The following is a 13,795-nucleotide window of genomic DNA, read 5'->3' as shown; positions in this document are numbered from 1 at the left end:
TTTTAGCGATTTTGTCCGCAAAATCAAGAACGTACCTGTCCTTAAACTCAGGATATTGCCGGAGAAGCTCATCTTCCCGCTCCCAAGTGGACTCTTCAGGCGTCCTTCCTTCCCACTGGACTTTCACCATAGGAATAGATTTATTTCTCAGCTTCTTCTCATCTCTTTCGAGTATCTTCAGTGGCCCAATAGGAGTCTTCAAATTCTCCCGGATCTCAACATTATCAAGTTGAACCACATGAGAAGGATCAGCTACATATTTCCTCAGCTGAGAAACATGAAACACATCAGTTTCTGTATTTGTGCGTTGCTGATTTTGAGCTAATTGATTTGAGTAAAGTGACCAATCATGGCAAGGCAAGAACCTTTGTTGCCTTCTTCTTCCTTTAGCTATCGATGGAAATACGATGTGTTTCTCAGCTTTAGAGGAGAAGATACTCGTCACGGTTTCACTGGCCATCTCTACAAAACTCTTCATGATAGTGGAATTCACACATTCATTGATGATGAAGAGCTTCAAAGAGGAGAGGAAATCACACCATCACTTCTCAAGGCTATTGAAGAATCCAGGATTGCCATCACTGTGTTCTCCAAGAACTATGCTTCTTCTTCATTTTGCTTGGAAGAACTAGTCCATATCCTTCACTGCATCAAGGAAAAGGGTCGGTTGGTTTTGCCCGTTTTTTATGACGTTGAGCCATCTCACGTGCGCCATCAGTTAGATAGCTATGATGAAGCACTCTCTACTCATGAGAAGAGGTTTAAGGATGACATGGAGAAGGTGCGGAAATGGAGGGTGGCTCTGTGTCAAGCAGCTGACTTGTCTGGCTTTCATTTCAAACAACAAGGGTATTGTTTTATCTTCCTTTGTTTTTTTTATGTTTCTTTAATTTTCATTTGTCTAATGATTTGATTTAATTTTATTATGTTTCATTTAGTAGGAATGAAAATGAATATGAGTTTATTGAGAAAATTGCTAAAGTGGTGTTCAACAAGATTAACCGGGTTCCTTTACATGTTGCGGATTATCCAGTTGGATTGGAGTCTAAAGTGCTACAAGTGATCTCACTTCTCAAAGTTGGATCTGATGGAGTCCATATGATAGGGATCCATGGAATTGGTGGCATAGGGAAGACCACTGTTGCTCGAGCAATTTATAATTTGATTGCCGAATCATTTGAAGCTTTGTGTTTTCTTGATAATGTAAGAGAAAATTCAATTAAATATGGATTAAAACATATCCAAGAGACGCTTATTTCTAAAGTATTCGGAGAGAAGGATATTGAGTTAGCAAGTGTCAATGAAGGAATTTCAATAATAGAGCATAGGCTCCACGGAAAGAAAGTTCTTTTGGTTCTTGATGATGTTGACAAACTTGAGCAGTTGCGAGCAACTGTTGGAGGGCTTGCCGCTCCCAAGTGGACTCTTCAGGCGTCCTTCCTTCCCACTGGACTTTCACCATAGGAATAGATTTATTTCTCAGCTTCTTCTCATCTCTTTCGAGTATCTTCAGTGGCCCAATAGGAGTCTTCAAATATACATTAATATTTGAAATTGATATTTTTTAATTATTATAAATTACTAGATTTTTCAACACTACCTGTGATGTACAGTTTACACAAAGATAAAATATAGTAATTTACCAAAAAAATTATATAGTAGATTAGATTATAATTTTGATTATTACTATGGGGAGGGTTATACTTACCACCAGGTAAATTTATCACATTTATAACCGATCTCATCAAACTCCAAGTTCAATTATCATTAATTAGTTAAATTGGAATTATCATTCTTCAAAAAAACTCCAAGTTCAATTATCATTAATTTTAATTAGTATATATACTATTTTTAGTTAATTAATTCAAATTATTCATTTAAAATAAGATAAGATCGCGAAAGTAAGATCACGTGTATACATTACCAACACCTATAATCATAAATCTTGAATCTAAGGAGGTTGCATCATTATTCTAGAGTTGTTCTATTATTTTTATGAGTAGGTTAACTACAACTTTTTCAGACACGTTTTTTTTTTTATTTTTTTTTTTTATTAACTAAATATAAAAAAATAATTTATAAATTAATTTTTTTCTATTATGAAATTTGATATGAAAAATTAACAAAGTACGAAAAATTATTTATATTTATATTTATGTTATAAAATTTAAATATTTGATTGGTTATATAATTTATTATGGACTCTTATATGTATTAAATATAAATTATATTATATATATTAAAATTTTTAAGTGATAAAGGGATACAATCAATCATATATACTTCAGGTTGAACTACTCAGTCTCGGATTTGGATCTTATGTGGAGAAACACATGACATTGTGACGTGCGAAATCATAATCATACAAAGGGTGAACCAATTGTGATAACGGAAGAGAGAAAAAAAAAATTATAATAAGTAGTTACAAAATAAAATCATATCTGTTGATTTACCTTTATATAATTGTGATCTTTCATATGACCCTATTATGATTTTTTTTTTTCACATGAGCTGATCTATTTCCACTCGGTCCCACTGGAACGGTGGTAGAATCCAGAATGGTGGTGGCATCCGCTTGAAAGAAGGATTATAAGGATAATGTTTAGCAAAGCTTCCATCCTTAACATTATAAATGCCATTATCAAATGGGCCAGATTGGTAAGGGCTTGGTTCTTCCTCGTTGTAATCGTCAGTGTAGTAGATTGAATCTCTACGTAGACAATTAGAGAAATACGAAGCAGACACAGAAATTGAATCGTTATCACCCACAAACAGAATATTATCTCCCAAACTCTCCAGTTTCAACGCTTGCAAAAGCTTCCCACTTTGGAAATCCAATTCCAACTTATACACTTCAAACCTTTTAGTACCAGTGCTGGTCACGTCGCTATCTTCACTGGTGAAGTAGAAACCCAAAAATCTTTTAACCATCCACAAGTCTCCTTCCAATGATTTCACAAGATAGGCTCGATCCGAATACGGTTCTTTACGGCCTCCTCTATAAAGAACATTTGGCATTATCTTCTCAGTTCCGTAAGGGTCATCTGAATAACAAAGATCGAATGACACAATGTTATTCCATCTTCCCACAGCATATACTCGACCTTTGTAGAATGTAATATCAGTGAAGCAAAAAAAGTCATTGCGAATATAGGTCCAAAACTTTTGACCTCTTCTTATGAAAGCAAGACAACAACGTTCACTGTGAACTGCAGCTACCACATAATCATTCGGGTTGCTTATGGGATCAGCAGATAAAGTAACCTTACGCATATTGCGTTCGTAGTAGCACTTATTTGACAATCCACGATTGAGGCGTGGCAGACGAATTTTTAAATTCTTGAAAGGATTCATAAGTGTTACAACATAATCAGGATCCACCGTTGCTAGCCAGCCATGGCTTGAACCACAGCACTTCTTAGAATAAGGCACAGGCAATTTAAAGTTGTAAACTGTCTCGGATACAATGCCATACAAATTTCTCTCTATTCTGCTCTTTCTTTTTGTTGGGATCATTAGCATCGGCAGTACTTTACCCCTGAATTGGTGGTGTTGGTGGTTTAGCTTTGCAACCGAGCACCAATTCTTGCACACTGCACCGAACCAAACATGATCCAGTCGTTCTCCCAACTTGTCAAGAATCAAATTGAGAGCAAGTGATGGCAAATATGCCCAGTCTGGCTCCATTGTGGTGAAGGAAGAAAAGAAGTAGAAACAGGGATCTGGAGATATTGTGTATGTGCGGCCCTAAGCAATTATACTTATATAGAATTGTTGTAACTGATTAGTATTCAAATTAGTGTAATGTGATTCATATTTAATATGAGGATCTCAATCCAAGGGGAGTTAGGATTCTTATTCAAATATAAAGTAACTGTTTCGAAAATCAAATCTTTAAGATAATGCAAATCTTTATAAAAACAGTAATAATAAATTATGATTTTAAACTTTAAATATGGATGCGGGGAAATTTTGAAGAATATTCGTCATGCATTTAAGCTTTTAGTGGAATATTGCACAATGTTACCAAGGATTGATGAAATGGAAAGAGGGATTCCGCAGGAGCCGGTTAATATTTATCGGATCCATATCCTCTTATAAGAAAATTCACGTGATCATGTCATGTGAGGAATCATAACCATACAAGAGTGGATCAATGCTAAAAAAAGAAGAGAGAAAAAAAAATGATAAAATAGGTAGTTACGAAATCATAACCGTTGATTTACCTTTGTATAGTTGTGATCTTCTCACATGACTATATCATCTTTTTTTAACACATGAGAGGATCCATTTTCATATTTATTAGAGATTCGCAATCACTGTACAAAAATAGTAAATTACAATTTCTCATATTAAGAAATAAATAAATCAAATCCTAATTAATAAAAAAAATCAAGAAACATAAGATATATGAAAATTTTAGTTATTAATAAATTACTTTTGATTAATTATACGAAATTTTATTATGATTAGATTTAGATTATATTTTTTAAGGAATTTATTATTTTTATGTTACATAAGAAAAAATTTATCTACCACACACATAAATTTAAGATGGATCTCACTCTATTTTTTTTCTTCTCTCTTCTCTTGAAAGTGGACCCCACTTATACAAATTAGTCAGTAGAAGATAATTATTATCTCCTATTATATGAGAAAACTATTACCCTTTAAAGAAATAGTTTTTTTAAAAAAAAATTGAGAAGCGAATATAACACCTGCTAGGCTGTTATCCACTACTCAGTCCTCTCAAGAGTTTTTTTAAGTGATAGTGATTAAATAAGTGAAATTTTAATTAAGATAAGAATTTTTTTCTTTTAAGTGATAATTATATTCTTATTTTATGTATATTTTTTTTTTCAAAATGCCATCAAGAATAGTACAAAAAGGTTTTATTTTTGGAATTTCAAGTGTTGGAAAAAATTTATACTTTTATTGGAACAAAATTTCAATAATATTTTAACCTACCAAATAATTTTTTAATAAGATTCATGAAAAAATAACTTTCTTATTATATTCCTAAAAATTATAATTCTTGAACATAAAAAAATATATTCTTTAACAAATTCCTTATTAAAAAAATTAAAGGACGAGACTGACTTATTATAACATGTTTGAAAAGTCTATCACCGACTGCGGTACACCCATAGATCAGGACCATCACAGTCACGGGAAGTCAGTTGAGTGGTTCAGATATTATTACAAGTTTATAATATCTCGTACTCCTATCCTTAAAAAAAAAATGATAATAATAATTAAGAAACAAAAAGGAAACATCAGGGAAGGCAAACAGTTCAAGTCAACTCCGCGTTCTGTTCTGTTCTGTTCTGTTTACAAAATACAGTGTGTTTTCACAGTTTCTGTATTTGTGCGTTGTTCATTTTGAGCTAATTGATTTGAGTAAAGTGAGCAATCAATCATGGCAAGCCAAGAACCATTGTCGCCCTCTTCTTCCTTTAGCTATGGATGGAAATACGATGTGTTTCTAAGCTTTAGAGGAGAAGATACTCGTCACGGTTTCACTGGCCATCTCTACAAAACTCTTCATGACAGGGGAATCCACACCTTCATTGATGACGAAGAGCTTCAAAGAGGAGAAGAAATCACACCGTCACTTCTCAAGGCTATTGAGGAATCCAGGATTGCCATTATTGTCTTCTCTACGAACTATGCTTCTTCTTCATTTTGCTTGGACGAACTAGTCCATATCCTTCACTGCATCAAGGAAAAAGGTCGGTTGGTTTTGCCAGTTTTTTATGACGTTGATCCTTCTCACGTGCGACATCAGAGAGATAGCTACGAAGAAGCACTCTCAACTCATGAGAAGAGGTTTAAGGATGACATGGAGAAGGTGCAGAAATGGAGGGTGGCTCTGCGTCAAGCAGCTGACTTGTCTGGCTTTCATTTCAAACAACAAGGGTACTGTTTTGTCTTCCTTTTTTTTTTTTTTTTTTTCTTTAATTTTCATTTGTCTAATGATTTGATTTAATGTTAATATGTTTTATTTAGTAGGAATGAGAACGAATATGAGTTTATTGAGAAAATTGCTAAAGTGGTCTCCAACAAGATTAATCGGGTTCCATTACATGTTGCGGATTATCCAGTTGGATTGGAGTCTAAAGTGCTACAAGTAATCTCACTTCTCAATGTTGGATCTGATGGAGTCCATATGATAGGGATCCATGGAATTGGTGGCATAGGGAAGACAACCGTTGCTCGAGCAATTTATAATTTGATTGCCGAATCATTTGAGGCTCTGTGTTTTCTTGATAATGTAAGAGAAAATTCAATTAAATATGGATTAGAACGTATCCAAGAGACACTTATTTCTAAAGTATTCGGAGAGAAGGATGTTAAGTTAGCTAGTGTGAATGAAGGAATTTCAATAATAGAGCATAGGCTCCACGGAAAGAAAGTTCTTGTGGTTCTTGATGATGTTGACAGACTGGACCAGTTGCGGGCAACTGTTGGAGGGCCTGACTGGTTTGGTTGTGGCAGCAAAATCATCATTACAACTAGGGACAAGCATTTGCTAACAAGACATGGGGTTGAGAAAACTTATGAGGTAGATGGGTTGAATAGAAAAGAAGCTCTTGAATTACTTTGTTGGAATGCTTTTAAAACTGACAAAGTTGATTTGAGTTATGTGGACATTTTAAACCGAGCAATAACTTTTGCTTCTGGCCTTCCACTCGCATTGGAGGTAATAGGTTCCTACTTGTTTGGGAAAAGGATACAAGAATGGAAATCTGCATTAGCTCAGTATGAGAGAATTCCTAATAAAGAGATCCAAAAGATACTTGAAATAAGTTTTCATTCTTTGGGGGAATATGAGCAGGAAATTTTTCTTCATATTGCTTGTTGCTTCAAAGGAAATCATCTAGCATATGTCAAAAAATTACTTCACGCTCATCATGGTTTCTGCCCAGAATATGGTATTGGAGTGCTGATTGAAAAGTCTCTCATAAAGATTGTGTATGGCCGCGTAACATTGCATGACCTGATAGAGGACATGGGTAAAGAAGTTGTCCGACAAGAAGCACCAAAAGATCCCGGCAAACGTAGTAGATTATGGTTCCCTGATGATATAGTTCAAGTTTTAGAAGATAATACGGTAAGACTAATATAGATGGTTTGAAATCCAAATTTTACCTTATCTCTTTTGATTATTACGTGCTAGACACCTAGGTTACTATATTTATACCTCTGTTTACAATCTTTTGTTGACAGTGTTATTTCATTGTCCGTTGTTCTCCATATTTATATATGTATGTATTACGGTTGACCTGTGCTTTTGTCTTGATAGGGAACTAGTAGTATTCAAATCATAATTCTGGATTTCCTCAAATTTAAAGAAGTAGTAGAATGGGATGGAAACGGCTTCAAGCAGATGAAAAACCTGAAAACACTTATTATAAGAAATGCTCGTTTTTCTGAAGGCCCCAAACATCTTCCAAGTAGTTTGAGAGTACTGGAATGGTGGGAGTATCCTTCACCATCTTTACCATCTAATTTTAATCCAAAGAAACTTGTGATATTGGAGTTACCCCAAAGTCGCTTAGTGTCAATTGATTTGCTCATGTCAAATAAGGTAAGTATAATAAGTTCTTTTTCCTGGTCTTCTATATCAATATAAGAAATCTGAGATAAATCATTTGATTCCTTTATTATTATTTTTTCTTTTTCTCATTGCAGGTGTTTGTGAATATGAAAGTTTTGAATTTTAATAATTGTCAATGTATAACAGAGATACCTGATGTGTCTGGAGTCCCAAATTTAGAAGAATTATCATTTGGATACTGTGAGAATTTAATTAAAATTCATGAATCGGTTGGATTCTTGAATGAACTTAAAATCTTGAATGCTGAAAGTTGCAAGAAGTTTAGGAGTTTTCCGCCCATCAAGTTGACCTCACTTGAAGAACTCATACTTTCATATTGTTCTAGTCTTGAGAATTTTCCAGAAATATTAGGAAAGATGGAAAAAATAGGAACTCTTCATGTCTTTGACACTTGCATAAAAGAACTGCCATTTTCAATTCAAAACCTCACTCAGCTTGAAAGTATAGAACTGAAGCCTTGTGGAGGAATTTTTCAGTTACCAAGGAGCATTTTGATGTTGCGAGAGCTTTCTGAGTTGAATGTTTGGAATTGTGAGGGATTGCTTATATCTAAACAGGAGGAAGGTGATGATGCACAAGTGAGCTCTTTGGATTTTGAAATTAGCTTTTGGGATTGCAATATATCAGACGAATTTATTCGAAAAGGTCTCCCTTTATTTGTCAATAAGTTATACCTAACCGATAGTAATTTCACAATTCTTCCAGTATGCATCAGAGAATGTCTCTTTCTGACAGAAATTAAGTTATTTCGTTGCCAGAATTTTCGGGAAATTGGAGGGATTCCACCCAACTTAAAAAAATTCAAGGCAACAGAGTGCACATCCTTGAAAGATTTAGACCTTACACTATTTCCTGAATGCTTGGCGACACTTGACTTAGATAATTGCATGAATCTTCAAGAAATTAGAGGGATTTCACCCAACATAAGAACTTTGCGTACATCAGAATGCCCGTCCTTGACTTTCGAGTGTAGAAGCATGTTACTGAATAAGGTTCTTGTTTTCTTATATGTATTTAATTTGATATTTCATATTGACTCAAACACTATACAGGTGTTGCTAAATGTGTGAATGAATTATGACTAGCAGGAATTGCACAAGGAAGGTGGAGACAAAGTGTTTCTCTTGCCAGAAACAAGGATTCCAGAGTGGTGGTTTGAGAACTGTTTCAATGGACCGTCAATTTCTTTCAGGTTCCGTAACATGGATGTCCCTGCGATATCTATATGTTTTGTTATTCGACTCGATAATGTAAAATCAGGCACTGGTAGTGAGTATTGGCCCCGTTTTAAGCTCAATATTGAAGTCAACGGCATTTCAAAAGTTACAGGAGATGATTTCTCTTTGGGTTGCAAAGCAGGGGATTATACAGTTCTTTTTGATATAAAACAGGAAATATTCTTACTTGATGATGTTGTTCTTCTAGAAGAAAATAAATGGAATTATGTGGTGTGTACTATATCAAACAGAACAGACCCAGTGTTTGTCAAACAAAGTGGAATCCATGTATTCGAAGAAGGAAGGAGCATGGCGGACATTCAATTCACCGATCCACTGTTGCTGGAAGAAGAGCATAGATTGGTGGACATGGAAGATTCTCAGAGACATTTTGTGCAGCACCAAAATAATTTGGCTTCATTGCCTTTTTTGGAAACAATAAATTTGGGAAAGGGTAGAGGGTTGCTTTCATTGCTTCCACCTCCAGCATTGAATGATAATGTGAATTGGCATTCAAATTTAATGTTATCAAGGCTGAGATGTAGCACTCCTAATTTCCAAGGTAAATACATTTGTTGCATTCCTTTCTCGGTATCCTTTCACTATTTCCGAATTTACTTGCCCTATATATTTTCCTTCTCAACGAGAACCAGGGCTAGAATGCTCATGTGGTGCATTATTAATTTTTTCTAAAAGAAAGTATAAAGAATTTCAATTAGTTGTTCAAGTAGTGTAAGAGAAATTGATTTCTATAAGATTCTAGTTGTATGGAAATATAAGAAAATAATATTTCTAAATTTTGATTGAACTTGTTTGTTTATAAGTATTTTGGCTTCTTAATTTGGAAAAAGTTACTCATCTTTATCATCTCAACAGGTTGTGAAATTGTGTCCAGAGAGAGGAAAATAGGTATGTTAAATTTGGACTTGAATAATGGAGCCAGTGAACCTTGTTCTCCTGCACCTTCAAAAGTTGTTTTCAATTCAGCAGTGTCAAGTTTTGCTAGTGGTGCCGCTGGTGAAGAAGGTAAACAATAGTGGGGCATTGATTTCTCAAGATATTGGACTTTCTAACCATAAGATGCACATTATGACTCAGATTCATATTTTTTTATTTTACCAAAATTACAGTTTAAACCAACAAGCGAGGTCAATTCCACAAAAGTTTTCTGTCTCTTGACAGTACCTCTCCCTAGATTACCTAACTCAATTTGTTGTGTTGTGGAATTTATTCTTTGGGCCAATTTCATATGAAGACAACTTTAGTGTATTGACTATTGGTCACATAAAAGCAAATTACTGAAATGAACATTACAGACTTACTGACTTACATACATATATTCAGCATATGATTGGTCAAACTTATAAATTGAATATCTCACCATCTGAATAAGTTTTTATTGTTAAGTTTACCATTACTAATGCTTCTGTTTTTTTTTACTAATTTATTATTTTTAATTGGCTATAACTACACCATTTTGCTGCTTGAATTAGAACTCATACTCTAAATTGTCATGCTTCAGGAGAATCTTCTCAAAATTGAGTCCGCTGCATCTGAGTTGTAGGAGCTGATAAATTAGAAACTGATCTGGAAAGCAAATCAATGCTATACTGCTTCTCAATCAGAAAAGAACATGACTCACAAGAGAAGGAAAGATATATCTTTGAGGAACAAAAAACAATAACTCAAATGATTACTGCCCTGTGCTTAAATAATTTGTTTATAGGTTTTTTGAATTCTTTTTGTTGTTAATTTACTAGTTGTGTGACACAACTTTATACTACTTTTAAATATTAATTAAATGCTGGTTCTTTGCAAGGCTAGTTTACCACAAAACATTTTCCCTAACGAGTATGGAAAATTTGTCCCTAAACTAGCAACTGACCGGAATTCCACGAGGGAGCTAGAGACAAGATGTTTTTATTGGATAAAGGAACTACTTCCGGTTCTTGCCAGTTGCTGGTCATATATTTTTATTGGATGATAAACAGATAAAATTTGTAGATGATGAGGATGAATTACTTTCAGAGAATGAATGGAATCATGTGATGTTTTCTACTGATGTCAATAACACGTTCCAAATGGGACTAATAGGCACACTAATTGGACTCCATGCATTCAAACAAGAAAGTAGCAAGGAGGATATCAGATTCACCAATCCTTATAAGAGGGGAAAATTAAATGAAGATCTCATAAATTAGTGGATATGAGTTTCATAGAACAATAAATGCAATGAGAACAAATTTGACTTTACTGGAAATGCATGTGGGACAGTGCAGAGAGTGACTTTCTTTGCTTCTGCCTCCAGCAATGAAGTCATTGAACAATAATATGATTTGGGATTCAAATTCAATGGCATCAATGTGGTTAAGTAGCATCCCTTGTGTCCAAGGCAAGTAAGCTTCTGGCATTTCTTTCTCTTTCTGCTTTCACTCTTACTAAATTAAGCTGCCATACATATTTAACTCCTCTACAGAAATGGAAGAAGCAAAAAATGTAAGAAAGGATTATTACATGCTACTTCAAAACATTTGTAGACATTCCTTACTTTTATTATAATTATTTAGCTTGTAGGAGCATCCTGGATTTGATTTGTTAGCATTTTCAGATGTACCATTGAATCCTAATGTATAAATAAATCTAACATAATGAAATTCTTGCCTTTCCCTCGAAGGAGAATTAGTCGCACTTTTTTTTCCAGTGATAGTGGTCTAATGCATCCTACTCCAATAAGGACTTAGCTTTAGGCTTTGTTTGGGAGTCATTATTTGGAGAGGAAGGAAAAGAACACGAGGGTTTGCCTTTCCTTAATTTGTGAATTTAAAAAAGGGTTTTATTAATCTTATTTGAAAGGAGATAAGTTATCTCATGTCATAGAGATAAATTTGTGGGCTCCACCACCTGAAAAAAAAAAATAAAAAAAGAGAAAAAAGTGGCACAATTACCGAAGAGTGTGTAGGAGCGAAAACTTATCTTATGTAGCATGAGAATAGTTTTTTCTTTTAAAAAAATAGGGGACGAAAGGAATATTGGGGATTTTTTTGTAAAACTCTCCAAAACCATTCTCACCCTTATTACTCAACCTATAAATTAATTTTTTTTAAAAGAAGCTATAATAGTTTTTTAAAGGGAGGTACCATGATTATAATAATTTCTAAAATCTTCAAATCCAATTATTTTATTCTTTATCTCTACGTACAACCAAATTTGAGTTTCCTTTTACTCAAACCATTGAATAGTGAACTTCACACGGTTTCAAAAGTCAATGCCAATGTACTTTGTATATTGCAAGCAAATCTAAGAAAATCTCAAGCAACGTATCATACACCAAACCCATCAATGATTCCACCCTACAAATAGTCAAATAGGCGTAAACATACTTGTTACACCATATTTTCATCAATCACCTAAAACTTCTCCTACCAATTATATATCACACTATCATAATTGCCTCTCACCATGTGTTGCAATTCCCGCTGTTGTTTGACAATCTCTGCTTTTATTTTCATGATCATACTTTTTATGATCATCTTCTTCACAATCATCTCACACTCAAACCTCAAGTTCTATGTAACTGAGGCCTCTCTCACACAGTTCATGTTGGGTTTTAAACTTTAATAAATAAAGTAATTAAAAATAAGAAATGAAGGGTTTATGTTACGAAGAGGTGTGTCCCTAGGAATTTGTTAGTGGACAATTATTATGCTTAGAGTTACTAGGTAACCTTTTAATTATTTTAGTCATTTTCTATTAAATAACACTATGTAAACCATTTCAAATTGAACTTGGCATATACAGTAATAGAAAGAGGTATTGATCAGTGAAAAAGAACTCCTCGTGTGTAAATTTGTGTGTTTGAGAGAAACACCATTAGAGGACTTGTGAATTACAAATTGGTATCAGAGCTTGAACCAATGGAGAGGAACAGTCTTCCAGTGCCCCGTCTGACAAAGACGAACTATGAAAATTGGAGCATCCAAATGATAGCTCTACTAAGAGCCCATGATAGTTGGGAATTGGTGCAAGATGGGTTCGTAGAACCATAATCGATAGTAGGATATTCAACGAATCAAATCAGACAGTTGAAGGCATCAAAGACAAAGGATGCAGCGACACTTTGTATAATGTTTCAAGCTGTTGAAGAAATTGGTGGCCTTGAGAAGATAGGAGAGGCGACAACAGCAAAGGAGGCTTGGGATAGTTTGGAGACGGTTTACAAAGGAGCTGATCATGTGAAGCAGGTCAGACTTCAAACTCTACGAGGAGAGTTGGAAGGCATGAAAATGAAGGAGACCGAAGGAGTGTCAGATTTTATCACCCGGATTCAGACCGTGGTGAATCAGCTAAAGCGGAATGGAGAGGCCCTGCCAGACTCCAGAGTGGTGGAGAAGATATTGAGATCGTTGACAGACGACTTTGAAAACGTGGTGTGTGCGATTGAAGAATCTAAGGACTTGTCTACGCTCTCTGTTTATGAGCTAGCAGTTCTCTTAAGGCGCATGAACAACGCAAGAAAAAGAAGAAGGAAGAGACAATGGAGCAAGCACTCCAATCAAAAGCAAATATCAAGGAAGAAAATGCGCTCTACTCTCAGAATGCCCGAGGTAGAGGTCGTGGAAGAAATGGACGAGGGAATGGCCGAGGTGGTCGTGGCTGAGGTTAGGAGACAAGACATGAGGAGAAAGCTGAGTCTAGTCATCAAAATTGGAGAGGTAGAGGACGAGGCCGAGGTGGAAGAGGCCGATGGACAAACCAATCAAACGTGGAATGTTACAAATGTGGGAAGTATGGACATTACTCAAGAGATTGCAACTCGGACAGATGCTATAACTGTGGCCGAGTTGGGCATTTTGCTAAAGATTGTCGTGATGAGAAAAAGTTTGACGAGACTTCAAACTTCGCTGCAGAAGGAGAAGCAAGAGATGAAAGAGTTCTTATGCTAGCCCATGGTGAAACA

At 34.9% G+C, this 13,795-nt stretch overlaps 3 protein-coding genes across 4 annotated transcripts; 2 read left to right on the top strand and 1 right to left on the bottom strand.

Moving 5' to 3' along the window:
• The first annotated feature begins 349 nt into the window (after positions 1–349).
• LOC133287766 (TMV resistance protein N-like) lies at positions 350–2,345 on the top strand. The gene is made up of 3 exons (XM_061485433.1): positions 350–849; positions 939–1,431; positions 2,289–2,345. Exons 1-3 carry the CDS (start codon positions 350–352, stop codon positions 2,343–2,345), a joined length of 1,050 nt encoding a protein of 349 aa, XP_061341417.1.
• Positions 2,346–2,502: 157 nt separating this feature from the next.
• On the bottom strand, positions 2,503–3,687 carry LOC133287765 (putative F-box protein At3g25750). The gene has a single exon (XM_061485431.1). It carries the CDS (start codon positions 3,685–3,687, stop codon positions 2,503–2,505), a length of 1,185 nt encoding a protein of 394 aa, XP_061341415.1.
• A 1,617-nt stretch (positions 3,688–5,304) lies between these two features.
• LOC133287764 (TMV resistance protein N-like) lies at positions 5,305–10,750 on the top strand. 2 transcript variants are annotated; one of them, XM_061485430.1, is made up of 7 exons: positions 5,305–5,919; positions 6,013–7,114; positions 7,307–7,591; positions 7,696–8,613; positions 8,710–9,400; positions 9,715–9,864; positions 10,361–10,750. In XM_061485430.1, the coding sequence occupies exons 1-7, from the start codon at positions 5,420–5,422 to the stop codon at positions 10,378–10,380; spliced, it is 3,666 nt and encodes a 1,221-aa protein (XP_061341414.1). In that variant the 5' UTR covers positions 5,305–5,419; the 3' UTR covers positions 10,381–10,750. The 2 variants fall into 2 exon arrangements, with proteins under 2 accessions (XP_061341414.1, XP_061341413.1); XM_061485429.1 differs by having other exon boundaries at positions 6,010–7,114.
• The last annotated feature ends 3,045 nt before the right edge of the window (positions 10,751–13,795 follow it).

This window comes from Gastrolobium bilobum, unplaced genomic scaffold (genome assembly GCF_033153095.1).
Source record: "Gastrolobium bilobum isolate Gb01-03AN ecotype WA unplaced genomic scaffold, APGP_CSIRO_Gbil_v1 utg154824, whole genome shotgun sequence".
NCBI lineage: Eukaryota > Viridiplantae > Streptophyta > Magnoliopsida > Fabales > Fabaceae > Gastrolobium > Gastrolobium bilobum.
This window is presented reverse-complemented; position numbering and strand designations above follow the sequence as displayed.

Coding starts and splice junctions, on each gene's coding strand:
- LOC133287764 (XM_061485429.1), top strand. CDS start 5,420: ATGGCAAGCCAAGAACCATTGTCGCCCTCTTCTTCCTTTAGCTATGGA. Junction 7,115..7,306: donor AAGTTTTAGAAGATAATACG/GTAAGACTAATA, acceptor TTGTCTTGATAG/GGAACTAGTAGTATTCAAAT. Junction 9,865..10,360: donor TGGTGCCGCTGGTGAAGAAG/GTAAACAATAGT, acceptor GTCATGCTTCAG/GAGAATCTTCTCAAAATTGA.
- LOC133287765 (XM_061485431.1), bottom strand. CDS start 3,687: ATGGAGCCAGACTGGGCATATTTGCCATCACTTGCTCTCAATTTGATT.
- LOC133287766 (XM_061485433.1), top strand. CDS start 350: ATGGCAAGGCAAGAACCTTTGTTGCCTTCTTCTTCCTTTAGCTATCGA. Junction 850..938: donor TTTCATTTCAAACAACAAGG/GTATTGTTTTAT, acceptor TGTTTCATTTAG/TAGGAATGAAAATGAATATG. Junction 1,432..2,288: donor CTCCCAAGTGGACTCTTCAG/GCGTCCTTCCTT, acceptor TATATACTTCAG/GTTGAACTACTCAGTCTCGG.